A 27,699-nucleotide genomic window follows, 5' to 3' on the forward strand; every position below is an offset into this window, starting at 1 on the left:
TCTCGTGCCCGATGAGCGCAGCTAAGATGCTTTTGATGACGGATAAAATATAATTGGCCGGCCGCTTTGAAGCAATAGAAATCCCTGTGGCCGTGAGCCGAATGAGACAAACTCCGTGCGTCGTGCCGCCCCCCCGCGGGCCGGCGGGGTTCAACGCCAGGAGTAAATCTGTGGTGACTGCCGCCGCTGCTGCCGCTGCATATCTACTCCCCAGCGATTTGCGAGAGCCTGCAGAGCGGCATTCAGTCGGTGTCGCGTGAGCTCAGCCGCCCCCGCAAGTTGGAAGGTAAAGGAGGGGTTGGGGGGCGGTGCGGGGGAGGGGGTGCGTGAGTAGCCCCTCCTGCTAACGGTCGGACATGCGGGGACATGTCCAGCTTGGAGTTTCAAGGTTCGGGCCGTTTTGTGTTCTACACAATTCACGAGGCACCATGCAACTGCTCTTCAAGTTACACAGCAGCTGTTCTTCATCAGTGGCACGTCACCCAGTGTTCATTTTTCAAGTAGGACTAATCACCAAAAATAGCCCTATTTTCATCCACGTGAGCAACTTGCCATACGTAACAGCGTACTGGCATTGGCGGACATCGATGTGCGTGTCGTTTTAACCGTAGGACCTTGATTTGGGAGCTGTCTGTGATTGGCTGTCTGTCACATGGAGCTCATTTATATGCTGGTCATGAGTTGGATGTGGATTTTTTAGGGTTTTTTTGAAAGGACATGTAAATTATCTCTCCTATCGATTCTGTTGAAAAACTTTTCAATCGATAAACTGTGCTTATCCTCAAACAAAAGTATTTGGAAAACAACTACTGAGCAATTCTGGGTCTCATTCTTGTTTTTAGTAAAAAAAACCTACGTTTTACAGATTTTCTGTCAGGAAATCCTGGGCAGAATCAGTAAGCATACAATCGCTGTGATTTTCCCACCGACGCTTGAGAGTTGTCCACTAAAGACTGGCAGGAATTGCCTCGGCACAGACACGGGAACTCGGCCCAATGCGCCTCCTGGCATCAACGTGGAAGCTAAATGCAGGAAATTCCCCACCGATCAAAGACTGAACGCCGACGAATGAATTGCCCTCGTTGTTTCCAATGGGAAAGATGGAGGCGGTAGTGACGGTGGCAACGCAGACCCGGTCTGACATAACCCGATGTGCAGCAGTAAAGGGGAGGCCGCATCATCACGTGGGGCTGTGCTTTCGTTGTAAAAGATGTGGATGTCTTTTTTTTACGTCATGACATTGGCAAAACGTTGCCAGCCAGGTCGTATTTCACGAGCGCCATGGACTGCCTTCCCACGTGCACGCTCACTGGGCTTCTGCCCAAGGGGACGAGGGGCCCAGCACTTGACAACTCCGTCCTGCAAACCGTTGCCTCCACAGGACGGAGAACAGGTTTCTAACTTGGACTGTGACACAGGCCCCGCGTTGGCCCGCTCGCGCAAACGAAGCCGCAGATGAACGCTCTGACATCCACGATACATCTCGGGGATTCCTCACCGAAATCGCCGTGCGCCTGTTACGGGAATTGGAACTGCCAACTCCGCACGGAGGGGCTCGTCGGTGAGCGATCTGACCGCTAGGCCGACTGGCGTGGCGACGGCCTGTGTGACAGTGCGGTAGTTCGCGGTGCTTTATTGTGCGTGAATGTCGCCTGTTTGTCTCGTGTCTCCTTCACCGTTTGTAGGCATCGTCTCCCCATACAAGTCGTCACTGGACAGCAGCTACTCGGGTGAACCATGCTTTCCTTACACGCGCCACGATGATCGGATCTTTGTCGTTTGAATTGATTTGCTTTGTGGAATCCCGTATTCCTTTTTAAGTTACAACGGCGTCTGTGGTTCTTTGAAGGGAAGTATAAATCTGTATTGGAAACTCCGTCTGGTGGATTGTGTGCATGTCACCAGGCATTTACAATGGGAGCCACCACCTAGGATTGGTGGAAGGGTGGCCACGTCCCCCCCCGTTACTTTGTTTGTCCGGGATGTGTCACATGCACGGGCCCTGCCCATGAGTGATGTGGTAACCACGAGCGTGTGTGTGTTTTTGTTTGTACCAGCAATGGAAAGGAACAACTTGATGAGGCTTGCTCAGACCATCCCCTTTGCGCCGATTCAGCACAGAGGTATGTTATGAGTATGCATGCAAACACTGCCCAGCTGTCCATACCACGAACAGATTACATTTCATGTTAATTCTCCATCATATTGGTTTCGGACCTTACCTCTCTTGAAACTGTTAACTTGAATCCATACTCTTTGGTTCCTTCGACAAACAGCAGGAGAACAGCAGTTCTCCTGCTGTTTGTCCCACCTGATGATGGTTGCTTGTGTTGCGATCGAAACGTCGTGATCTATTATTTTTCTACCTACGTAACTTTACCAAAAGAACCAAAGAGTATGGATTCCTGCAGTTACGAAAGCTTCAATTCAAGATAGTTTACTTGAATATAAACGTATGAGTAGAACCACACGTGAATTTGTGTCCATGTGAATGGGTCCATGTGTGTATAAATGGGTCTCTGTGCGTCAAGTGGTCTGTGTTTTGTGTGCGTCTGTGTAATGGGTCTGTGTGTGTGGTTCCATGTATGTGTAAGTGGGTCTGTGGATGTGTACGAGTGACTCCATGTGCGTTTGTAAATGGGTGTGTGAGTGGATCCATGTGTGTAGATGAATGCACGTGTGTGTGCGAGTGGCTCTGTGTGTATTAGTGTGTATGTGTAAATGGGTCCGTGTGTGTGCACGAGTGCGTCCGTGCGTATCGCGAATGCCTGGTGCCATTGCTTGCTGTGGCACAGGCGACCTGGTGACGGTGTACCGGCTGGAGGAGAGCTCCCCGGGCAACATGAGCAACAGCATGTCCTCGTGGTCCCAGCGTGGCAGTAGCTCGCGCCTCGAGTTCCTCTCCACCGAGGAGATGGGAGGCGGCCTGCGCAAGGCCATGAAGGTAGCCGATCCCTTGAACTGCCGACACCCCCTCCACAACTACCAGCCCTGACTTTTATTGTAGTTAATTCTTGATTGCTCAACCAAGTTGGGGCCCTGTGAGGTTTATTCTTGCACCGGGAGAGAGACCTGAGGTTTTTGTACCCGTCCTGGAATTAAAGTTCCATGATCCATAAATTATCACAATTCACGGAACGAGAGAATGGATTCTTTCCTGTTTCAAATGTTCTGCCTTGTTTGGTCTGTCTTGTAAACTTGATAAAGCGATGAATGGTCATGCGAGTAGGGTTGAGCATTGTAATAAAAAAAACGCAAGGAACCACAGTGGCGGCGGTGGCTGCAGCAGTGGTGTTTGTAGTGGTGAAGGTGGTGGTGGTGGTGGCGGCGGTGGTGGTTGTGGTGGTGACGGTTGTGGTGGCGGCGGTGGTGGTTGGGGTGGTGGTGATGCTGGCGGTGTTGGCGTTGAGGTTGATGTTGTAATCGCCTTCCTCACCCACCCCTGCTGCTGCCTCCCTGCCTCCCTGCCTCCCTGCCTCCCTGCCTCCCTCCCTCCCTCCCTCCCATGAAGGTGCTGTGCACGTGGGCGGAGGAGGGAGGCATCCTGCGGCAGGGCCAGATCTACATCCTGAAGTCCTTCCTACCGGACGTCGTGAAGACGTGGCAGGCCGTCTACCGCGAGGACACCATTCTGCATCTTTGTCTCAGGGTGAGGTCAGGTGTGCTTGCACACACGCACGCGCACGGTTCGGTCCTCCCTCACCCCACTCCCTGGCGGCAGTGGCGGCTCGTGCAAGCGCGCTTGTGTCCCTTGTGCCGCGTGTCCTTGCGACGCAGGAGATCCAGCAGCAGCGAGCCGCGCAGAAGCTCCTCTTCACTTTCAACATGATGAAGCCGAAGTCGATCCCGTATTCGCCCAGGTCAGAGCGCTTCACTCCCGTGTCCGTTTCGCCCGGTTTTGAAGTTTTCACTTTTGAAAAGTAAACCAACAAAGACCACTTTAATGAGCACGCGTCTGTTGCTCCTATTCGCACGTACCCTCCCAGTTCGCGTGGACCTGCGCGTTCGCTCGCTCGCCAGCCCCAAGTTTGCATTCATGCGTGCGGTTACGATCGACGTCGAAGCCCCACGAGCGTAAGCGACCTTCCCGTGCGACCACCTCCTCCTGCGCGCAGGTTCCTGGAGGTGTTTTTGCTGTACTGCCACGCGGCGGGCCAGTGGTTCGCCATCGAGGAGTTTGTGAACGGCGAGTTCCGCAAGTTCAACAACAACACGGGTGAAGAGGGCCAGGCGGCCAACCTTCTAGAGGAGAGCCTGCTCGCCTTCTCGCACTGGACGTACGAGTACACCCGCGGCGAGCTGCTCGTCCTCGATCTGCAGGGTAACTTCCGCGCGTGTCCATCCGTCTTGCTGGTCGTTGCGTTATTTGCAACGCGCCATCCTCAATAGTAATCGGAGTTGCAAAGCGAAGCGACGAATCCCGGCAATGCGGCGGTGTGCACAATTCCTAACGTGCCCCACGTGCACAAAACGTGCACCCGCAGTGGCGGTACACACTCGTGAGTGCTTGAAGGCAGTTTCTCACAATGCATTTTGGGAAAAGGTAACCGTTTCTACCTTATGCTACCTGTAATCACCAAAAATTGGTTTTCGCTCTGCTTGAGCCTTCAATGGCTGGAAAAACGTGACATGGTGCCTACACTTGATACGCACATGGTACTATGCTGACTACTGTGGTTGTTTTTCAGGTGTGGGGGAGATTTTGACCGACCCTTCTGTTATCAAGGCTGGAGAGAAGAGGTAATGTTTGCTCATGATTTGTAAATTACAAAATACAAATGCAACTCCGGTGCCAGGCGCTGTAAGCGTCGATGTGAAGATGCCAACCGACATTATGGTTGGTCTTAAAGTTTAACGACGCTGCCGTAACTCCGCGCGAGAGCTGGGGGTCGTGTTCTGTTGCGTGACTCACGTGAACGTGCGGCCGCCCCTTGGGTCAGGTCCCACGACATGGTGTTTGGACCGGCGAACCTTGGCGAGGACGCCATCAAGAACTTCCGCGTCAAACACCACTGCAACTCGTGTTGTCGGAAGCTCAAGCTGCCCGGTCAGCCGCCGATACTCACTCACGCACCGCACGCGCCGCACGCACCGCACGTCTGGGTGGCGTCGTGCACGCTGGTGGTGCCGCCCTTCGTTAAAATACACACGGATCAGGTCAACTGCGTATTGCAACCTGATTGCTATTTTAATGCAAAGTGGTATCTATACATTTAAAATAATGCACACTGGTAGAGTTGGTGAAATTAGTTTTGGTTATGTGTGTAATTATAAATATGCATACCGACATGCACACACAAAACCCTTAGGATCTTACCTCTCTGACCCTCTACGTGCTATGAAGAAGGGCAATTTCCCGACACATCACCTATATTATTTTCCTGTAATTGACAAATGTGTTGACTTTGTTCCTTATCTCAATGCATTTAGCAATACCATGCTTGCTATGATGTCCTGTTCTATAGAAGCTGATGGAACACTCGAATTTGTATGAATGATTCGGCACAATCGAGATGCAATACAAAAAATAACATTTAAAATCCATTATCAATTGGAATTGCCAGCCTGAGTCATGGCATCTCACCAGACCTCTGGGGGGTAAATCGTAACATGCCAAAAAGAAAGCGGCAACGCAATGCCGTTCGTGTTATCGGAGCTGCCTTCATGCGTGTGCCCGTTATGCTTCTACTGTTGCGTGCAGACTTGAAGCGCAACGAATATACTCCGTCCAACATTGGCGTCTCCCAGGCAGCCTCCTCTGACGCGTGAAGACGGGCGACGTGGACTACGCAGGGAGGCGCGTGGGCCAACAATGTGCGAACGCCGAGTCTGCTTGCAGGCTACGCCGCGTGTCTGGCTGAAAGTGTTCTCGTTTGGTCACTTTGTTCTGGGTTCGGCACACGATTCCACAGTGCTACCGGCGGTAAAGGTACACGCAGCGAGGGCTCCAGCAGCTGCACAAGCTCGAGCCGGCGCTGCGGTAGCGAGGAAGGTGGAATCGTAAGGGAGCAAAATAGCAGCAATAAATCGGGACGAGGGGTTTGCGGCGGGGAAGGGGGCAGCTGGGAGAAACCGGTCCACTGTAGATAGAGCGCCGCCATCCTTGTTCTGGCCGCACCGCGCGTCACGGGCACTTGCACGAACTTCCATATGGTACGTTACAGAGGTACATTCATTGCGACGGTACATTCCTGGCGGCGCTTTCACCCACTGGCCAGTCTCCGCCATTGTCTCGCCCGCAAGCTATAACGCAATTCGAGTGTGTGACGACGAAGACGTGTATTTATATTTTTGAATCGTGCGTGTCGCCGTGTGAAGTACTCTGCATGTCGCAATCACAGGTTTCCTCGAGTGCGGTTGTGCTTAGTCGAATGTTGTGCGCGCTTAATCATGTGAACCAAATCGAAAGGGCTCCCGTGCAGTTGGAGTCATCCCAGCTGCTGGGCACGGGGCTCCACTGCTTTTATCGTGGCGAGAAGCGAGGCACAAAATTGAGTCCCGACGCGAGAGGGGTCGTTAAAAATGCTGCCTTCGGATTGTGTCGGTGGGACTGGTTCGGAGCCACCGCTGGCAGGGTTTCAGTTAACCGGATGTATTGGCATGTGTTCTGCTCGCGTACGAGAATGTGCTGCGCACATCTCTCTGGCACGTTTCGTTATCGCCGCGTGATGCGCAGCGTCTCGCGGAGTCGCTCTCCACTGACAGTCCCGCGCACTTGCTCGCGTCACTTGGATCCTCTTGCGCCGAGCCCGAGCATCCAGTGCCGTCCGAAACGCCTCCCCCTGCTCGCGGAGAGCGAATCGCGCCCTTGCGACCTCGATACCGAGCGCGCTGTCCGTTTGCACAAGCGACTTTATTTTTGTAGCTTTGTTCTTCGTATTTATGCGGGAGTTGCCACCGATTAGCAAAGGTGTCGACGCACCCAACGGGTCCACTCTATTTCGATTGCGAGAGAGGGACGTGTTGCTATATACTTGACGAAAGATCCCACTTGTCCAGACAAAACTCAAGCTGCTAACATGAAGCGGAACCACCACGCTACAACACGACGACGGTCTTTATGAACAAATATATTTTTTAAAGTAACTGGTGTCGTTAATGTCCTTAATGTAAATGTCCACACTGCTGCCCGTATGTCTCTAGTTTCTTTTATGAAAGGAACAGTTGCAATGAATCTGCCGATTTGCTTATCAGGAGGCAGTTGGCACTTCCAAAGTCAATGGTATCTTCAAATATGTACACGGAAGGAAGCATTTGTAAAGGTGCTTGAGTAAATGATTTTTTTGTAGTTTGTCTTGTCTCGGACTTCAAAGGGCTTTGGGTACTTGTACGCAGGTGTATTTTATGTTTAATCCAAAGATTATGATTTTTTGCCAGCACGGCACTCGGCTTCCTATTCGTTAGCCAGATCCGGGCCCCTCCGCCACGAGGCGACGCACTGCGTCACGAGTGATAGCTGTACATCAACCCCCCAAAATAATGAATATGCAAGATTTTATTATTTTATTAATCAAATAAAATCTATTATGAATAGATACTCGTCTTATTTAATGTGTGCTTCCTGCAGTCCATAAATTCCCCCCCCCCCTTCTCGGTTAAAACTGACTGTCCCTAAAGCGCAGACGCGCGTGACCATTGGACAGTGGTGTTGTGTATTTGGGGAAACGCCTCGACACGTGGGGGTGCCTATATTGGGAGATGCAGATGGTGTGCGGCGCCTGCTATTCATAGCGCAGAAATGCCACCCTCGCGCGGCTGACGCTGCGACGCAACCCCAACCGTTCCGGTGCGCAGCGCTGGCCTTACGGCAAAGTGCTGCACCACGACGCTACCACCTCATCCTTTCGGGAGCTTTGCAATTCTTGTCAGGCCATCCATTGCCATCGTGCCGCAGCCACCGAGAATTTGACGAGCTTGTGTTTTTCCCGCGGTTGGTTTGGCAGTTGCACGCAAACAAAAAAAACGCCACCAAGCAATATTTCAGACTGGGACTTTTTATTTATCTGCCACCAGCAGAGCTGTCTTCTTATTTAGTTGCAATTTTAAAGAATGTTTTCATACTTGGGCTACATACCATGATACGGCTTCCTTCTTTTAAACCAGGTATCACTCTCGTACAACATCCTTCTGCTGTACTCTCATGGGTCACGCCCTCCAGGTTTGCTATTCCGCAAGATTAAAACATGATGTTAAAAAAAAGTCACTCAACCGGTGCAAAAAAAATAAATCCCGACGGCTTTTAACTTAAAAAAGACACATAGCTCCCAGACAACCTGGTGTAAATTGACATCCCATAATGGAAAAAAACAACTCGTATTTGTTGATGCAAAACCGTCGTCATTTCTCAAAGCTTGAGGATTTCTTTCAGATGATATCTGCCAGGACAAAAAGCAAGGGAACAGGTTAGCCACTTGTCAAAGACAGTCACCGGTTGGCCCTCCCTGTAACAGGCGAGCACCGAACGATAGCCGCACAGGCAATGGAGCCGTAGAGGAAGTAAACGCAGTTTTTCCGAACCTACGATCACAGGGCACGCGTTGATGTACTCCGCCAGCTTCTCCTTGATGCCCTCGTACACCGCGTCGAACACGTCGTTCTTCGACAGAGTCCCGTCCACGTGCACTGCGCGCGAGCACCAGAACGTGGGAGGCATGGAACCATCTGTTGGAACTGGAATAATTCAACGAGTAAAATGGCTCTCGTCTTGTTATGAAGGTCATCTGTTTATATACAAAATATGCAACGCAAAGTTACAAAAGCATTTATTGACACAAATGAGGCTAGATGACGAAAGGTTTAGTTTTTTCGAAGTGTCCCAAATTTCATCTCTTCGCCGCTCGCTGCAGGACCGTACCGACGTCAAGGTTGAGCTCTTCCATCTGCTTGCGGTGTTTCAGGTACATGGGCCACACGTGTCCATCAAACAAGCCCGGTGGGTCGGGCACCGTGTAGTTCCTTTGGCTACAGGGCACGGGGGGGCAGAGGAACACACGTGGGGGAGTTCTCACGCTTCACGCCACACACACTCCACGTGGCTCAAAGGCCGCTCGTCTCCTCGTTCGGGGTTTAAGTTGACGTCTGCCAGGTTATCAAGTGTCCACAATGCCGGCCGCATTCCTTACCTTCGTCTCTTCTTGCATTCTTCATACGGCACGGAGATGAAATAGCTTTGATCGAAAACGTCAATCAGAGGCCTGCGGGAGAAAAAAAGCAACGTTCACGATCGCAACTCCTGGAGATCACACGTGCATGCGTAACCGGTCGCCCGGATAGCCGTGTGCGCGCACGCACGCACGCGTACTTGTGGGTGTACAGCAGGAAGCCCTCGACGATCAGGATGTGCAGATCGGACGAGGGGCAGGGCCCGAGGCCGTTGGCGGCTGACGGAGCAAGCGGCACGCCGTGCGAGCGTGCGAATTTGACGGGGTTGTCGCGCCATGCGTGCACTGTGTTCAACATGGCCTCCATGTCCAGCGCTGTGATCACTGGTGCAGGCGGAGCACGGGGGGGGGGGGGGGGCAGCACGGCGTTGGGACGGACACTTCACCCGTTTTGAGGCACGTTAAGACTCCACGCACTTCCCCCCCCCCTCCACCCCGATGAATTGTCACAAAATAATTCAACCATCGATTATTTTTTCTCTTGTTAACGTTTCATTTGTTATGGCAGTACAGTCTCCTTCGTACCGTCTCTCATGGACTGCCTGCATGGTCTCATCTGTTTGTCCCATTTGTTGTTTTCTTCTCGTCTGTACCGTTTCACTTTTGCGGGTCGCATTCATTTGGCCAAAAAATTGACGTGACATTGGGATTAGTACATTATCACGAGCATGATTCAACATATGTATCACGTGCGTAAGAATGTCTTTTTAAAGGGGACACCGTTACATGCCTGCTGATGGCGAGAACCTCAACAGAAGGCCGAGAAGGTGCAGTCGGTGTCACCACTGCCATGCTGTTAGAGCAGTACTCTTATCACCATTACAAGTCGACTCAAGCCATCATCTCTCGGGTGGAATAGAATGGCCCCTGCCATGGGAATGTGTAACTTCCAATGCTGGCCGATGGTAACCAGACGCACCCCAATGCCCCATGGAATATGGAAACACACTTCACTTTGCATACATTTGGTCACAACACTCAACAAGGGTGCCTGTGGAGCGTTTGAGGTTGTGCGTGCGTCTGTATACTGGGGGGGAGGGGGCAGCTGCAGCGGCGGCGACAGCTGCAGACGGCTGCACTCACCATCGTACTGTTTGAATCCATCGGCCCCAACTTCGATCTGATCCTGGGGCTGTAAGGACACGTCACGGAAGGAGACATCGTCAAATCGCGAAGGACACCGACAGCCGCGCGGCTTCACCGCCCTCCCGGGCCGCGCGTCACGGCGACAACCCAACGCTTCGGCCATCCCGCGATTCGCCTTTGATGGCTCATCCCTGGCCGTCAAAAATGGAACACTGCCCAACTGCCCCTCCCCACCACCACCATAAACGTGAATGATCGCAAAACAAACATCCGGGACGCCGCACGTCCCTAGCCGCTCCCCCGCTGCTCTCTCGGTGAACTTTAACCGCTGGGATCGGCCCCAGCAGGTGCCTTGTGCAGTTCACCTTGAAGAAGTCGTCCTGATATACCACGCAGCAGTTGGGCAAGTTCTTGATGATGCGGTTCGTGACGGTCGTCTTGCCCCCATTCGTCACCCTGAGGACAAGCACCACCACCACCACCAACAACCACCACAATCATCGCCATCGTAAAACATCACGGCCATCATCCAGCACCGACCACCCAGTCAACGTGCAATCGCCCATAATAATAGTTTAAAACGTTGCTCTCGCCTTTTTTTTTAAAAGATACCGAGTCTCCACAATTCTTTACAATTAATTGAAAAATAAATGGGACCGCATTTGCAGTGGTGGTGCAGATGCAGCGAAAAATAAAACCACCGCGATTATTGTCACTGCCGATGTGAGAGATCGCCTCTGCCTTCTCAGCTCTGACGATGGCATCGTGCCCGAAACGTCAGTCTAATGTACAGGGTGCTTCAAAAACATGTTAACACTTCTGAGAATTTGCAACAACGCCACAAGAAACGTGCTGCCACCTCCGGGCTCTGGATACCCCCTGCAGAAGATCCCAGGCACGCGTTGACAACGATGGCGAACAAGTGGGAGACTGACTTTTTGAAGCTATTAACATGACATTGGTTATCATGTTACCGTGTATTATTCGTTCTTTGTTCATTGAAGCACCCTGTATATCGTGTTTTGGGGGGTACGCCAGCGTCAGTAACGGACACAAGGTTGTAGGATGTCAGTGTATTACGCAAGAGTACAGACTTAAAATGTAATATAGTGTGTGTATATATATACAACCAGCTGTGCTGTGTAAATATAGGTCGGAGTGTCGGACACGTTAAAGCCATTATTCCTTTGTTGCAGAATACCGACAAGCAAAAAGGCTTGGACACCGCCTCGCCCCCCACTCCCCTCAGCCCCCCACAGCAGTTCCCTGGACTGTATTCCCCTCTTCGTCAGACCCTGACACCCAGCCTGGCACCCCGCTCCCCCAAAACGACCCCCAAATCACTACCCAGGACACCATCTGCGCTCCCAAAAATCACCCTGCCCCCCCCCCCCCCCACCGGCACCTCAAGGTGACACTCTTAACACAAAAGTCTCTTGTGCCCGGCACAAATTAATATACCCCCCCCAAATAAAACTATTAAAGTATTCCAGCCCCCCCCACCCATACGCCGCTCTCCCCCCGTGTGCCCAAAATACGCTCGCCTCCTACAACTCCCATCACAATAAACCTCTCTCCTGCCCGCCAGCCCCATATGCGTTGCATTTCACCCCCCCCCCCCCCCAATTAAATAATATATCTCCAACAATATTCCTTTCCCAGACCCCCCCCCCCCCCCAAAATCTCTACCCCCCATCCTTTCCCTGCCCCCTAACATCTCTGCCTACCCACTTGTCACGTCAAAACACAGTGCACATCATTCGACCCCCGAATTCTCTATCCCAAGCGCCCCCCCATAGATCGCGCACTCTCTCCCGTCTCTCTCCCCGGCCCCAACTGCTCTCCACGTGGCCGCGATGCGCCTGGGCCTCGGCCTCCTCCCCACGTGGCCGGCACTGCCCGAGGCAAACCTCCTCCTCCCCCTCCTCGAACCCCCCTCTCGGCCGCCCTCGCCCCAGTAACCCCCGAGACGCCGGTGCCGGCACACGGCGACACCCGGGCGAGACGCCACCACGAGCGGGCACCGGGGACCGCTGGACCCGGGGCCACGTGGCCGAGTTCCGGGACTCCGTTTACCCTCCGATGCCGATGATGATCTGCATGTCCGAGCCGGGCGGCTTGCCGATGGCGTTGCTGATGTTGTTGCTTCTGGAGCTGCCGGTGGCGTGATGGTGTGACGCGCGGGTGTGCGGCTGGGTTTTGGGATGGGATCGGGGGTTCGGGTTAGCTACTCATGTCGCTCAGCCTTTCCATCTTGACGGACGAGGAGGAAGAAGAAGCGAAAGGGAAGAGGCGGAGTCTTGGGGAGGAACAGGAGGAGGAGCTCGGGCGATGGCTGTCACGTCAAGAGGGCCCGCCTCTCGCAGTGGTGGACTCTCAAAGCTGTCACTGTCAAAAGGAAAAATACATCATGGGCGACGTTTCGGGCAATGGCCCTTCTATATTGTACAACACACATGTTGTGCTGTGAAGAAGGCACACTGTCTGAAACGTTACCTGTTATAATATTTGTTTCATGTGTTTTTTTTTCCTTTAAAGGAAGCCTTCTTGACGAATGCCAACACACCCTCTCCAAATGGATTGCCCCTGTCAAGAACGCTGGCTCATGAGTTCAGGGGCACTGGCAGAGACGTCCCCGCTCATTTACCCTGCTTCGTGTCGGGAAATGAAGGGCACATGCGCCCATGTGCTCTATTATATACTGTCGGGCACCGTGAACGAGTAAGATTTGTCCCTCTGTCAACCATCGTTTATGGGTGTCGACACCATAGATTGGGTTAACGTTTATATTCTGGAAAGTAGACGTAAGTTTCCTCTTGGTTGAGTGGTGTTCCTGCTGCAACAGCCTTGCGCTTCGATATATTTTTGTAGAATGTTAGAAATCGTTTTTTTTTTCGACATTTTGGAGAGTTGATTTAAGATTGTGTTGACCCTTCAACACAGCCCTGTTCCACTGAATTATTTCTATTTCATGAACGTAAATTTAAAAACGTTTCACACAGCCTTGTTCCGCTGAATTATTTCAACTTGATAAATGGAAAAAAAATATTGTGGCCATGCAACCCAAACTATGGACTTTACAGCAAACCCACTGTAGCCTGTGCCCCTATAACAGAGGAGGGTGAGAAACATGTCTTGAACGCCCTCTGCTGAAGCCCTCTCGTCGTGGCCAGCAGACCTCGACACTGGCATCGTGCGCCTGAACCACGTTGCTGCCGACATGCACAAGATTCGAATGGAATTTCACGAAAAATACAGCATTTTTTTACGATAAATCCAAGTAAATAGCGTCAGCTGTGGCTGAGTGTTTACCCTGTGCAAGTGCCTTCTGACGCAATTTTATATTTTATTATTATCTTTGATAAATTAAATATGTAACAATCATTACGTATTTATCCAGGAAGGTCACACTGGGTAGAAACACCTCTGCAGGAGGGCGCCTGCTGCTGCTACATTTTTATTTATTTTAAGATGCTTTCAGCCAATTAATGATGAGTGTTTTTAGGTGAAGGGGGGATGACACGCAGGAGATGTGGCAAGTTTCGAGATGGAGAAGAGAGTGCGGGATTAGAGCGTTGACGAGGTTGAGTCAACCAGTGAGATGAAACAGAAATATGCAGAGGTAAAACCAGGGAAATTCATGTTATTGAAGTAACTGATTTCTTATGACATACAATACCGTATTTCATTTGGCACATTCGTCCTATTATTATTTAACGTGCTATAAAAATGGACCATTGCCCGAAATGTCGACTTCTGTGAGATTTTTAAAATGTTTTTCCCTTCGAGGCATTGCCATTGAGGGGCGTGTTGAGTTGTTGGTGACTTCTGTGGCCGTTAATAAACGATTGTGTAGACAAAGACCCACGTGTATCCTTTATCTTGGGGGCAAGTTTGTTTGAGAGCAGCACCTGTGAAGGCCGGACCCGGCACACGAGGTCGCGTTGTGGCCAGAACCACGACGTTTACACACCGCTCCAGCTACTCACGCCGTTGACCTAGGGGAGTCCCGGGACCGGATTTAGATCAATCAGCGCCGGTTGTTGGTGGCCATGAGCGGGAATCCGAGAACTCGGGTCGCCCGGACTCGTGGCGCAGACGCCCTAACCGCTGCGCCACCGCTCCCCGACCCCTCGTGGCGAGCGAGAGCCACTCGCGTACCAGCGGCGCCACCTACCGGCCACCTACCCGCCCGGCCACCTACCCGCTGGGCCGCCTCCCCCTGTCACTCAGTGCCTGCCGCGCGTGTTCCGGGAACCTAAGGACCGCAGAGTCCTGCCCAAACTTCCGTCTTCTGCTGTCTATCGGTAGCAGCAGCAGCAGCGGCAGCCGCAGCAGCAGCCGCAGCAGCAGCAAGAGGAGGAGGAGGAGGCCAAGGCGCGGGAGGCCTCAGCAAGATGTCCGTGAAGCCCGTGCCGCCCAAGCCCACGAAGCCGGGTGAGACGCCGCGGGCGCGCTGGGCGCGGCCCGCCAGGGGCAGGGTTCGTGGGGGTCGGGCAGCGTCTGGGGCGAGGCCTGAGCAGGGGCAGGGGGATCTTGGGGAGGAAGGTTCGGGTGGGGAGAGGCAAGCCTGCGAAGGGCAGGACATGGTGTGAGGGCCTGGGAAGGGCAGCTGTATGAGGCCAAGCCTGCGAAGGGCAGGGCCCCTGACAGAATGGGGCAACTCCTCCAGGATCCCCAGGGAGTTAAATCCGGGTCCCCTGTCTCTCAGGGTTGGGGCCAGCATGCCAGGGATTGTGTGCGCGCTCCTCAATTGAGTCCCTTTCAAAGCTCGGCTCAACTGCCCTAAGTGCTCATTGTGTGCATCAGAAATATTTTAATTATTTTATTGTTTCCCTTCTACGTGACTTTACCGAAAGAACCAAGAATATGAATCCCTGCAGTCACGAAAGCTTTCCGCGTCCTGCGATTGACACGTCCTGCCCCCCGCCTTCTGTTCTGACCGCACCGTCCTGCCTGCCCTCTGTTGTTGGCCCTGCCTGCCCTCTGTTGTTGGCCCTGCCTGCCCTCTGTTGTTGGCCCTGCCTGCCCTCTGTTGTTGGCCCTGCCTGCCCTCTGTTGTTGGCCCTGCCTGCCCTCTGTTGTTGGCCCTGCCTGACCCTCTGTTGTTGGCCCTGCCTGCCCCCCTACGCTGCCCTTCACCCCCTGCCATGGTTCGCCCGCTTCCTCGCTCTCGCTGAGCCATGGTGGCTGAGGAGACGAAGCGGCCCTCTCCGCCACCATGCAGGATGCGAAGTGGCAATAAATGACCGCGTTTTGTAAGAAATGCGTGTCTGACGCCATGGGTTTGTTCCCTGAGAGTGATGACGATTCTGCTTTGGCGGTCGCTGCAATCGCGTTACGCAACGCGACGTTCCACGATTGAATGCCGCTTTGGTGTCAGTGCTTAGCCTCGGTACAATAATGCGAGTGGCATTGTCAGTGTGAAGGCAGGAGATGGTGATGATGATATTGGTATAAACACACGACACATGACAATATTGAGACGCGTAAAGTCCTGCGCACATCACGATCGAGCAAATAAAATGATTCCACTTTGGTATGTAACCAGGTGAGTCCAATTGAAATGTGGATAGCCCACTTCCGCATGAATACTTGCAAAGCAGTGTCATTGTTTTAAAATGTAGTGGTCAATAGTTTTAAACTCTGACCTCCACTTCCTATTTCACGTCCACTTCACACTTCACAACAGGCAGTGTCCTTTGGTTATTCCATTCATTCATTACTGTACTCTAATTAATTCCTGTCCGGTAATGAATGAGTGGATTTAATTTTCAGCCCTACGTAAATCCACTGCTGGATGAAAGCCTCCCCATCTCCTGTCTGTCATGGGGGTTGTTTCATCTTACCTCACGGTGGTCAGCGCAGATTTGTGAAGATGGGCAGGTTAAGGGCCCCTTTCAGATATCACCACTGATGTCAGTTTGTGACCCGAAATCCAACTTATGGTGTAGGTTTCTGAGCGCAGTGTGTGAACCGGTGCGCCACCACTCCCCGAGTGGAATTAGCTGTGATGGGATTTAAACTTTCAACTTACCGCACAGAGACCCAGTCGCGAGTGTGTTGGCCACTTTCCCACGCAACTGCCTGAAAATTACTGATTAGCGCCAATCTTTGTAACACACACACACGAGCAGTCTCACAGATTAGGAAACCCCACAATCGTAATTTCAAAATAATCCCAATAGTAAATATTGGGTGTTATTTTGAGGGTATAGCTTTTAGAAAATATAACTTATTTTTGCACTTATGCTTTAACACCTACGTGAAACTGAATGCACAATCACCATCCCAGTTTGAATGAAGATGTTTATCAGTATCAGACACCGCTGTATTTTATGAGAAGTTCCGCCTTATCACGAGAGGTTGACATATCTATCTGTGTCAAATGATGCCCGCGGTAAAACCCCAGTTCATGATGAAGCCAATGATTACCCACATTTGTTATGTACCAGACACATGCGTCTGAAATCATGGAATTGCCCTTAATGATTAATTGCATTGACAAAACATAATTTTCGACAGTATCCACCATGTACAACAAATGTGTGTTCCAAAAAGACTGGCGTTAGACATACTCAGATGGTCTGACTTTTTCATACACAAAGGGATGGCGGTGATGAAATCATTTTCATGCACGCGATTCAGTGTCTCGATATGCACGCTGTGCTAACGGCAGGTGTTACGATTATGCGATGTGTCATGCAGGCGTCGTGAAGGTGTACCGCGCGCTCTACACATTTGAACCCAGGACGGTAAGGCCACAGCACAAGGCACACAGCGAATGGCACTGGATACACTGTGACTCTGCACACAGCCAGTGGCTCTAACTCAACACAAATCATAACACGCCTACCACAATACGGGTCAAATCACCTGACGTCACCACCGTAGCTCAAGAAACAACATCGTGATGTGGCAAAGCTTGGCACAATGTGGCATGAATGGCATGGCATGATCCATTTTGGTAGAACACCGTGTACTGTTGGGCAGGGCATAGGTCCGGTCAGTGATGATCAAACCAGAGCTTGTAACTACCTAAAATATAATTATGGTCCACGTAAATTTCTCCAGCTTTGAATTCAACATATCTGTCCTGCAGAACTGATCAAGTAGTCTCACTTGACACTGTCATACGTTTTAATCAACTTAGCGACTGCCTGACTGTTTTTAGGAAAGTACGATGAGGCTTGCGACTTGCATTACACTGGAACGCCAATTGTGGAATTTTGGGCATTGTGTTTCTCGCTTATGACTGGTTGTCCCTGCCCACCGGGTACTCTGCTTCGGGCATCTGATGGGTGGAGGAGTCCAAGGGGATTGCTACTGACCTCCTGGCTGCAGAAAATTGACAACTGCTGTCAAGAGCTAGGAAATGGGGGGGGGGGTGGCACTTGGGGGATTGTGCATAGAAGAATGTCTTGAGTTGATATTGGTTAGATGTCACTCTCTAGACTGACTGAATTGCTCGCTGTGCCCAGCATGCACCGGGAGGCCGAGGCCGACTCGCTTGGGTAACAGGCGCGGAGTCCAGTTAATTCCCCCTGGGTTGTTCCGCACGCACCAGTGGGGCATTGTGCGGCACAGTAAGCCGGGCTCGGGTGGTTTTTGTGCACACCAGCCCAACGGGTGCGTGCGCGGGTCGGGCCGCGCCGTCACTCGGGCGACCGTGGCTGTGGTGCCGCCACCGCCGCTGATCCCAATTTCATTCTCGAGTGCCTTTCCCTCCCATTTTTATCCCGGCTTGGGGTCTGCCATTCCTCCGTTGCCCCCCCCTCATAGTCCCAGGAACCAACATAAGTAAGCGCATGGTGCAACGCCAGTTAATTAAAATCGCACTCTCTCAGTAAACGATGAGAAAACCCATCACAAAAGTAAAATGCATGCAGACTGGAAACAATTTGATTTAACAATACACAGCATGGACAAAGATCCCCTTGCTGGCATTAACAGACTATTGGGATAAGTGCTGTTATTGAGCACCTGTTCATGCCAGAACGGCACACAAAGGGGTAGATGGCCAGTACCATGCCCGGCTGATGTTGTGTCCCCAGGGCTGATGTTTACACACCAGAAAAAGTACTCGTTTAAGGCTGAGTCGGCCTAGGGGAGGCCCAGGACTGGTTCATATTTTCTCCACTATTATGGATCATGAGTGGGAATCGAACTTGGGTGGCCGGGTTCATAGGACAGTGAGCTTACAATCGGCAGCCAGTCCATTGCCAGTCCGTTGTTATTAACTCGGTGGTGGTGGACGTTCGTTGGTTAGGTGAGTGGGTTTGTGGAAACATTGGCCCAAAGATAAGATGAACTGGAATGTCCTGTAATGGGGTGCGCATGAGCTGTGATGGGTTTTTGGCATGCGACACCCATCCCCAAATACTTGAGCTGTCCTTACCCTGGGGCCTTCGCTTGTGCTCACTTATAGGCCTCAGAGCCCATCTGTTTGGCAAACATGTGCAAGTTAACAAAAGAGCGGAAGAGGAACAATTCCTTATATGAGCTTGTGAAATTTTTTCTTCAAAACTGACTTCTTCCTTAAAAATAACAATAACCACTAATGTCTGGGAACAGTGACATAACTACAATATTCCTAGCTAAGGGGGATGGGGGGTCAATGTTGATCACTGGAGTAGACCAGCTATCGCCCTCCGCTTGCACCATCGCTACTTGGTCTTCAGGCCTTGGTCTCAGCGTGAACAAAAGGCCTTGGAGTTTGGTTTTTAGCTCTTGGGTGCCTGTAAAATAAAACCCTGGTGAACCAGACACGTGCTAGCTGGATTTCACAAATGAGCCACACCAGATCGACTATTACAAAAAATTCAAGAAATTATAAATATAGAATAACGCACATGCCATGTAATTTATAATATGTAATGTATAATACGCTCGGACATGTTATATTGTTTACAATGTATAATATATGTAGTTTAAGTGGAATAATAATTCTGGCAATATGTTCATGGTTGGATGACGGAGAGGGGCTGATCGGGAAGGGAGAGACGGGGTATCCTCGGACTGACGGACGTAAATACAGTACACAGCTCGTAGCATACTCCAAGTACTTTGTGTTGGTCTGTACAATAACGCACATACTACACACATTCGTACATTCATACGTATACATAGACTACACAGTAACACACGGTTATTTTTTTTTACATTCATTTAAATTAGTTTAGCAGATAGCCAGACTTTTTGGCTAGCCAGAGCAAGGCTTGCCCATGTTAGTGCGGCCTACCGAGGTTTTACCAGATCTCTGCTTTTGGGGAAAACGTTGCACAACTCTAAATTAAACAAACTGGCACGGCTGCCCCATTCTGTGAGTTTTGTTAAACCACCGCAAGGGGCGAAATGGCCTCCAGCCACCTCAAAGCGCACAGCCGCCCTTGCGCGCAGCGGGCAGGGAAGATGAGTGAAGCAGTGCTTATTTTTCATCGTAATCGTCCTACTGCACTCTGCAAATAAAGCACATAATAAAGTTATTAAAAACACATAGATGCAGTAAAGCGATGCAGCACTTCTTGTGTCGTTTTAGACCTGGCAGTTACTTTGCGGATATTGCAGTTTGACCCATAGTCATAAATTAACAACCAATCGTTTGGTGTACAAATGTATGTATGTTGAACTTCTTTCGCACCGTACGTAGTCAACCGTGATAATTGAAGGTGCTTTCGAAGTTTATGTCTTCGTGTGTGTACTTTTTTTGTTTTAGCCCGACGAGCTGTACTTTGAGGAAGGAGACATCCTGTACGTCACAGACACTGTGAGTGCTCGGGGCTCACGTGGGTTTGCGGGCACACGTGTTGGCGCTCGACAGGATGGAAGGACTGCCCGAGAGCCTGGCAGTGCGTCACTTCCTGAGAGCCACAACATCCCCATTCTGCTTGCACAGCCCCGGGCATTGCTCGCAAGCTGCTCGAGCCCAATGGACGCGTTGTCGTCTTATTTTTTATGAAAACGTGATGGTTTCGCCATCACAAACATGAGGCTTGGTCACCAAAAGCAATTTATTTTGGACATTTCATCAGAATCTGACTTTGGTCCATACAAATTCATCACTGCAATCGGTGCCCATGCCTCAAACGTTTATTTATTTCTCAATTATGACATTACGCCAATATTGTTCTTTTGAAGTTAATGAACTCTTTTAGGTGAACGTTCCATGAATGATGCACGGCAACTGCAGCTCTTGGCGCTAATTGTAGTGTTGAGTGGTCCCGGTGATTGAAGTGACACTGGGAGTGCTGTGGTCCCTCTCGTGGTGCTAAGTGCTGGCCGATGTGTTTGTAAATACAGAGTGACCCCAACTGGTGGAAGGGGACTTGCAAAGGCCGCTCTGGACTCGTGCCCAGCAACTACGGTAATTCCATCCTGTCATTGCCCACATCCCTCGCGTGTTCCACCGCCCATGTCCCCTCCTTGTCCTGCGCCACCGTAGTGCATTCTGATGTTTCAGGCTTCGGTGTGGCAGTTGCGGTAGTTGGTGTTGGCACGATGAGCTGGGCTCGACGCCGGAGTTGCCAGCGGTCGCCGGCTCCGCCTTGGCAGCCGTGTAAGAGATCTGTGCTATGTGCGTTTCCCCCGCAGTGTCGGAGCAGGCCGAGTCCATAGACAACCCCCTGCAGGAGGCTGCCAAGAGAGGTGTGGCACACTGGCACACGTGGACATGCGCGCACACAGATGCAATCACATGCACCCACAGACAGAAACATAGACAGAGATCCCCCTATATAGCCTTTAAAACTGTTGGGGCAAGTGCTGTTCGAGATCACCAATGAATGCGGGCACTGCAAACGATGAGATGGCTGGCCAGCACCACACCCGGCAGCCTTTGTTCCCCCAGTTCTGGTGTTTATATACGACACCAGGTACTAATTTAAGGCTGAGTCAACCTAGAGGATGCCCACTGATATGGCTCTTGTGGGTGGCCGGATTCGTAGCGTAGTGTGCTAACCACTGCACTCCCGCTCTGCCCGTGCATATTCACGGACATACGACTGGCCCCCTACTGCCTGTCCCTGCTAATCGCTAACAGGGGGCGTCCTTCACTTGTGTCCCTGCATGCGACAGGAAACGTAAGCTGGCTGAGAGAGTGCCTGGACAACGGCGTGAGCGTCAACGGCCTCGACAAGGCCGGCAACACGGCCATCTACTGGGCGGCGCACGGAGGCCACAGGGGTAGGGCACGACACGATGAGCTGACGCACCGCCCGTATCCCCGCCGCCGCCCGCTCTCCGTGCCCGCTCTCTGCCTGATCGCAACGAGGCCGCCCGACTTCCTGACGCGTGGTTGCCCCGCCCCACCTCCCGTTTGTGTTTTCGCTTCCAGATGTCGTTGAGATTCTACTCGGCCACCCCAACATCGAGCTGAACCATCAGGTGAGCCCGCGGTCGACGGCCGTGAATGTGGCCGTTTCCTCGTTGCTGTAGAACACCTCACCTTTTTTCAATCGCATGCGGCTCAAGACAATTTGTATTTATAAAGCACCTCAATGTGATCGTATCTCGAGCCTCCGCACAAATAGGGAGAGAGATGCGCCTCGAAGAGGACTTGGGAGAGAAGAGGGGATTTTTAAACGATTATTATGGAGGGGGGGCAGTGAGAGGTGGGTGGTTTTGGCTCTGGGGCAGAGATGCGAAGGAGATGGCAGAATGGTCACATGGGAATGAAGATGTTTCGTAGAAAAGAGGCAGTTGGTAGGCAGAGATGAAGAGGAAAGTCTTGAGCTGGGACTTGAACAGGAGGATGGGGTTGGCTGTGCGGATGGCCAGGAAGAGGGATTTTTAATACCCCGTTTTTTTTCAGAACAAGTTGGGAGACACGACCCTGCACGCGGCTGCGTGGAAGGGCTATCCGGACATCGTGGAGATGCTGCTCACAAAAGGTGCCCCTCCCTGGCGTGTCGGTCCGGCTGTCTGTGCGTGCAGAACTGGAGTAAACCGGGCTTTGTTTAACCGAGCAGATGCCCGGTGGTAACGGAATGTTTAAAAGAAAGCTCCGCTAAGCCAACAAACCGCTCCATGTTGCTTCACACCTATGCTATGTCAAGTGCAACAACATGGCCCTTTCGTGACGTTACTGCATTTACGTACGCAAAGATGGAAGTGATGTCACGATTGACGTAATGATGCATCTGACAGTAATTTTACGGCCTATTTCCTCATTAACGAAGCTTAGAATTCTTGTCGGACATTTTAAAATGCGTGGCTTGGGGTTGAATCTACATTATAAAGGCAGCGGGCTTTTGTGGCTTGCGTCATACTTTAGATAAAAAGACATTTTCAGGAAGCTGGTTACAAAAACATACCACATGCTCCCCACCGAAGCTATTTGCTCAGTCAGCGTTTCAGTTCCTGCAGCGTTCCTGTAATTTACCGCTCAAATCCTCTGCTGCCGGGTGAGTATCGAAAATCCTGCGATGTCTTCCTCACATGGAGTGCGTTATGTGGCTGTCATAGCCCAAATTCCTAATTTGACAAAAACACAATTAATACATAATTATGTTTTGGAAACGATAATACATCCAAAAAGGCTCTCACCTGGTTAAGTAATTACTTACATGGATTGATGTGTGTGTACATAGCTGAACTTGTATTTTTCATTTTGATGTATGTACGTACGTGTACATATAGTGGCATAATGGTCAGCGCACTGTGCTTCGCACCTGGCAACCAGATGTATTTTCCCACTCGCAACCAAGAAGTGGCATATGTTTGAACTGGTCCTGGGTCGACCCAGCCCTAAATGAGTACCTGGTGTGGTGCTGGCCACCCACCCCTTTGTGCGCCGTGTCGACCTTCATTGGTGCTGCTCGCTAACAGCACTTGCACCAATAGTCTGTTAAGGCTACACGGGGAGGGGGGGTCTTTGTCTTTGTGTAGCCTTAATAAGCGCTTGCTAACGACGTCTGCCCTGCTGGTCTAAACAGGAGATTCTTGCCTTTGTGTGTGTGTGTACGCGTGTGTACGCGTGCGTACGTGTGTGTGTGCGTGTGTGTGTGTGCGTGCGCGCTAGGTGCGCTAACAGACGTCCGCAACAACGAGAAGAAGCTGGCCCTGGACATGGCCACGGACCCCCAGAGTGCATCGCTGCTCAAGCGGCGTTCCAGTACGGCTGCCGCACGCCACGCGTCCACTGAACACGCGCCGCCATCACCGAGCCCCGCGCCGGCAAATTTCGAGGGGAACACACGTGTACACGTGTATATGTCCGGCCCTCTTGTCTGTCCGCTGCTGAATGAGGTCCTCAAGACCCCGAGTGGGTTGCTTGACAGTACCTCACCACGCTGGTCGGTCAGGGGTCCGCGAAGGAGGGCATATTAGAAATTAGAGCATAGCACAGTACAATAAACTTACAAAATGTCCGTACCCCCCCTTTGCTGACAGTGTTTCCCACAGCAGCATACAACTTCTCCTTGAATCCCTTGCGGCTCTTCACACACTTTTGTTTCTCTGGACCCTAGCATGGTTATAAAGTAAACAATTGTAGAATCTGCATTTGCTATCCACAATCGATGCACCGCACGTTGTGGAAAATGAATCTCTCGTTGTTTACTCTCGGCCTCCATTGGTAGTTCCTTCACCTGTGTGCCCAAAGCCTTTGCCTCTCATTCTCACCAATGTCCAGCGACAATTGATGGACACTTTAGTTGGGGAAAATTAACGGTCATGAAATAACGTGCAGTGGCTTGGTCTTTGTCGCTTGTGCTCACTGCTTGAAACAAGCACAGAGGAGCATTTCCCTGTTCACGTTGGTGCCCGTGAAGAACGTCACCTGTCATATACATTTCCTTTTAAGGCCACGCGGCGTTATTGACACGTGTGTCAAGGATTTTGTTACATGTGCTTGTGCACCACTGTCAGTTGTTAGAGGAGACCACAGCTGACGAGCACAACGTCGCTTTGGGAACACAAACGTGACGCGGGCTTTCCGACTCGCTGCATGATCGTCGGCTCGCATCTCTCAGGAATGACTGCGGTGTGCTTTGTGTGTATCGAACGCCCGTCTGTGTGCGCGAGCAGCTGTGACCACCGGGCGCACGATCAGCCAAGACGACGACTACTTGGATGACGAAGACTCGGATTGAGCGCACGTGCCGGCCGTGCCCTCGCGAGCACGCACGCTCCCCTTGCCCCCGCCGGTGGCCGCCACCTGTGCATCTTCCATTCCCCAGCAAATTGCTAACTTTTTTTTAATTAATTTTATACAATACTGTATATTTACTCTGGATTTAAATGATTTTCTTTAGGTATTAACATTCCGGGAGACACGGGAGGGGGGCTGATTGCTTATGGGAAAAGAGGGGTCAGTCCATCCGGATCCGGATCGCTCTGGCTCCCACGTGGGCCGCGATATCGCGTGCCCGCAGACACCCCGTCTGAAACTTGAATGTTTGTCCACTGGAAACACAGCGGGGAGGAGCGGCGACGCGCAACGCTTGAACCCTCTCGGCCCTGCCACTCATTGGGGGTTTGGGAGCAGTGTTATTGTAGAGGGAGGCTCGCGGCGCGTCCCACCTCCCACGAGCTCAGCTGCCACGGCCATCCGGCATCCCCCGTGCCCCCAACGCTATTATGCATCCGTGACCAAGGGAAGGGTCAAAGGTGTCGTAATCTGCTAGAGCCCCGAATTGGCGAAATTATACGGTGGCAGAGCAGCACTGTAGGACTAAATTCACCGTGATGAGACGACTAAAAATATACACATTTGCGATTTCCCCCATTTCACCAAAATTCACATTTAAAGGAACATTCACCACCCTGCAAGCAAATCGCGGTTCATAAATAATTGAAATTTAACACAAGTTGGAAAATGTCACGTTTGGCTTTGGGATGGCACACGGTTACGAGGTGTTACACACTGGCCAACCAGACCCGAAACTCTAGCCCCATCCCTAACCGTGCTAGCCAGTCAGAGCTCAACCCAGAACCCTAACACTGCCCCCTGATGCTTAATCCAGCCCCCACGTGCTTCTCCCTGCTTTTTATTCACTTTTCATCGCTTCTAACTTCTGAAATAATTTCTAAAATCTTTAAACTCTCGTTTATTGAGAAGAACTGGTTCAGAAACTGGAAGGTCAGTGTTTATACCCCTTATGCAGATTATTACCAAAGTGGTCTTGCGTACTCTTTGGTTCTTTCGGTAAAGTCACGTGTGTGGGAGTGATCCATGTCTCCCGTGTGTACGTGTCTGTATGCTGTGCACACACTTTGTCTGTCATGAGTGAGGTTTGTGTGCGTGTCCTGCGAGTGTGTGATCTGTGGCGTCTGCTGTACGTTCACGTCCGTGCCGAGCGTGCGATTAATGCACCCCCTCGCTCCTGCTCGGGTAACTTTTCTACATTCGTGTTAAGAAATGGTCTATGGCTGCACTGCTCAGCTCACCTCTGCCTTCCCTGTGGTAACCACGTGCCGTGGAGATGGCTCGTGATATTTACTGCGGCGACAATCAGCCGTGCTGTGCGTCAATTCCCAGCACGGCCACCGATTGCCTAACACGTTGGTGGTGAGCGTTGTTGACGACGACGATGAATGTTCGGTGAAGTCAAATTGCACGCAAACCGGGGGGGCCTCCCTTGCCGCTTGCCACACACCGCCGGTGTTTATGTAATCGTTGCTACAGAATTCTGCCCTCGCTGCAAAGTGCCCTGTGACAAAGTGGCGCTTGTAATTATTGCCACGGGTGGAGCTTTTAAACGAGCGGCAGTTTGCAGTAGGCGCAGACTTTCCGTCGCCGGTAATTCGACCGCTGTATGGATGTTGGATCCATTGTGGCGCTCTCCTCCCACCTGCGCACACCGCTGACATTCACTGTGCGTGCTGCAGGTGATACACCTGCTTGCTCCTCGTGCCCCACCTCCGGTTGGCTGGCCTTTTGTCACGTAGTGGTACTAGAGCGGGGAGGGGGGGGTGCAGTCATCACCCCCTCCGCACCCACTCCAACCCCCCCCCCCCAACGTCTTGCGAGTTGACTGATCACTGTGTTCATCTTGGTGTCTGTGTTACTCCCACTTTGGCTGTTACCCAAGGCCACCCACCCCGCGCGCCTTTCGATTCTGAATAAAAACATTCGTAATTGTGATTGCGTGTTAATTGCCCTTTGTGGACTGGTCGTGATGTCGATTGTTTCGTCTCCCGGCGTTATAAACCAGATGTCGCACTTGTTGGTACCACCTGGTGTGGCAGACTTGAGAAAGGGTGTGAGCATGGATGGTATTTGGATGTGATAACCATTTCAAACGCAACGATATACGAATTCCCTTGTATTGGCCCTTTCGATAAATGTGTCAAACTGCCCCACCCTTGTTTTATTACTGGGGACGGTGCCAATGTCTACCGTGGGCACTGTGCTCTGGTGTCGCTGTGAGTGGGACACCTTCTATCTGTCGCTCAAGAGGTTCTTCGTGTACGAGGCAGTGCACCAAGTAGGTTTGGCCATGTGCCAGGGCGTTCTTCCTATTCGTGGGGTCTCTCCGGTCATTCTGGTTTCCTGGGAAGGGCATGTTCGTAGCGCCGTGCGCTAACAACTGCCCCACCGCTCCTCTTCCGAACAAAAACACGACGTCGGTCAGTTAATTTTTGGTTCCACGTGCTCAGCTGCGGGGGGTCCTTTGGCGCACAGATCCCCCCCCCCCCGCTGCTGACGAGAGACCGCACCTGCTCACAAGATAAACGCCGTGATTGAGTGTTAATGGCTTAATTCAAAGGGAAATGCGCCCACAGACACGCCGCGCACACGTGGCGGCTGATCGGTAAGCTCTGCGGTAAGCTGCCGAGCCGTAGCTGGCTGGCGACAAATGAGTACCCGATTTTATCCACCGCCCATAGGAATGTGGAACTCGATGCGCAGCTCGCGTTTAGGAAAGTGCGGCCCAAAGACCCAAACCGCGCGACACATTGTACCCACGCGCAGGCTGCGTGCCGTGCGCTGTCCCACCCGAGTTCTCAACGGGTTAATTGAAAGAATAATTAAAAAAGACGTAACAGCTTCCAGTCACTTTCCTGTGTTCACATTCTTCTAAGGCGTATCAAAGACGTCCTTGGGAGTGCCGAAGGGACGGCTCTCCGCTAACGTTAAAGAGTTTTATTGCAGTCGCGAAGCTTGACACTCATTTCTGACATCCTGGGACGCGTAGTCCGGGCGTAGGGGCTGCACGGTAACAGCTGTGGAGTCGTCGGCGGGATGAGCCGTGCGTGCTCGCACGTGCGTGGGTCATTGCTGACTGCTGCACAACGCCCCGCGTGCAATCAGTGGGCCGGGTTAATGAGTTCGCAGGCGTGGGTGTGGTGTAGGGACCCCACGTGCTTTCTTTTGATCGTTAGCTAATTGCGATAATTACTCATTAATTAGGATACATGGGTTGATGGGCCGTGGGTTGGGAACCCCGCTGCGGGAGATCGTTCTACCTGCCACGAAGATAAACCAAGCCGCTTCAAACTGGGGTCGCCT

At 51.7% G+C, this 27,699-nt stretch overlaps 3 protein-coding genes across 5 annotated transcripts in view; 2 read left to right on the top strand and 1 right to left on the bottom strand.

The window, feature by feature from the left end:
* The window catches only part of LOC116940949 (transient receptor potential cation channel subfamily M member 7-like), a 63,203-nt gene extending 55,668 nt beyond the window's left edge, over nt 1–7,535 (top strand). For 2 of the 3 annotated variants that reach the window (XM_032951374.2, XM_032951384.2), the window contains 10 exons: nt 215–286; nt 1,686–1,730; nt 2,058–2,123; nt 2,796–2,944; nt 3,512–3,649; nt 3,778–3,860; nt 4,116–4,321; nt 4,689–4,740; nt 4,941–5,047; nt 5,702–7,535. In XM_032951374.2, coding sequence (XP_032807265.1) covers nt 215–286; nt 1,686–1,730; nt 2,058–2,123; nt 2,796–2,944; nt 3,512–3,649; nt 3,778–3,860; nt 4,116–4,321; nt 4,689–4,740; nt 4,941–5,047; nt 5,702–5,769 — 986 coding nt within the window. In that variant the 3' untranslated portion in view covers nt 5,770–7,535. Of the gene's footprint in view, nt 1–214; nt 287–1,418; nt 1,562–1,685; nt 1,731–2,057; nt 2,124–2,795; nt 2,945–3,511; nt 3,650–3,777; nt 3,861–4,115; nt 4,322–4,688; nt 4,741–4,940; nt 5,048–5,701 lie in introns of those variants that run through there. The other variant, XR_012941947.1, reaches the window with a different exon arrangement.
* A 443-nt stretch (nt 7,536–7,978) lies between these two features.
* On the bottom strand, nt 7,979–12,546 carry LOC116940997 (nicotinamide riboside kinase 2-like). The gene is made up of 8 exons (XM_032951526.2): nt 12,324–12,546; nt 10,613–10,703; nt 10,245–10,293; nt 9,302–9,485; nt 9,123–9,194; nt 8,855–8,961; nt 8,518–8,622; nt 7,979–8,375 (listed from the first exon to the last, which is right to left on the bottom strand). Exons 1-8 carry the CDS (start codon nt 12,347–12,349, stop codon nt 8,365–8,367), a joined length of 645 nt encoding a protein of 214 aa, XP_032807417.1. The 5' UTR covers nt 12,350–12,546; the 3' UTR covers nt 7,979–8,364.
* A 1,882-nt stretch (nt 12,547–14,428) lies between these two features.
* Nucleotides 14,429–26,331, top strand: OSTF1 (osteoclast stimulating factor 1). The gene is made up of 10 exons (XM_032951509.2): nt 14,429–14,684; nt 16,956–17,002; nt 19,963–20,013; nt 20,547–20,610; nt 20,838–20,891; nt 21,321–21,428; nt 21,580–21,629; nt 22,057–22,135; nt 23,266–23,358; nt 24,273–26,331. The coding sequence occupies exons 1-10, from the start codon at nt 14,645–14,647 to the stop codon at nt 24,335–24,337; spliced, it is 651 nt and encodes a 216-aa protein (XP_032807400.2). The 5' UTR covers nt 14,429–14,644; the 3' UTR covers nt 24,338–26,331.
* Nucleotides 26,332–27,699: the final 1,368 nt, after the last annotated feature.

The sequence above is a fragment of the Petromyzon marinus genome, chromosome 1 (genome assembly GCF_048934315.1).
Source record: "Petromyzon marinus isolate PM22_M1 ecotype Great Lakes invasive population chromosome 1, UKy_Petmar_22M1.pri1.0, whole genome shotgun sequence".
NCBI classification, from domain to species: domain Eukaryota; kingdom Metazoa; phylum Chordata; class Hyperoartia; order Petromyzontiformes; family Petromyzontidae; genus Petromyzon; species Petromyzon marinus.

Bases quoted from the DNA above. Each gene is read 5' to 3' on its own strand.
- LOC116940997 (XM_032951526.2), bottom strand. From the start codon at position 12,349: ATGCAGATCATCATCGGCATCGGAGG. The intron at 10,704-12,323 runs GTAAACGGAGTC...GCTTGTCCTCAG, and splicing joins ATCATCATCGGCATCGGAGG to GGTGACGAATGGGGGCAAGA. The intron at 9,195-9,301 runs GTACGCGTGCGT...TTTCTCCCGCAG, and splicing joins TTCCTGCTGTACACCCACAA to GCCTCTGATTGACGTTTTCG.
- OSTF1 (XM_032951509.2), top strand. From the start codon at position 14,645: ATGTCCGTGAAGCCCGTGCCGCCCAAGCCCACGAAGCCGG. The intron at 14,685-16,955 runs GTGAGACGCCGC...TGTGTCATGCAG, and splicing joins GCCCAAGCCCACGAAGCCGG to GCGTCGTGAAGGTGTACCGC. The intron at 22,136-23,265 runs GTGCCCCTCCCT...CGTGCGCGCTAG, and splicing joins GGAGATGCTGCTCACAAAAG to GTGCGCTAACAGACGTCCGC.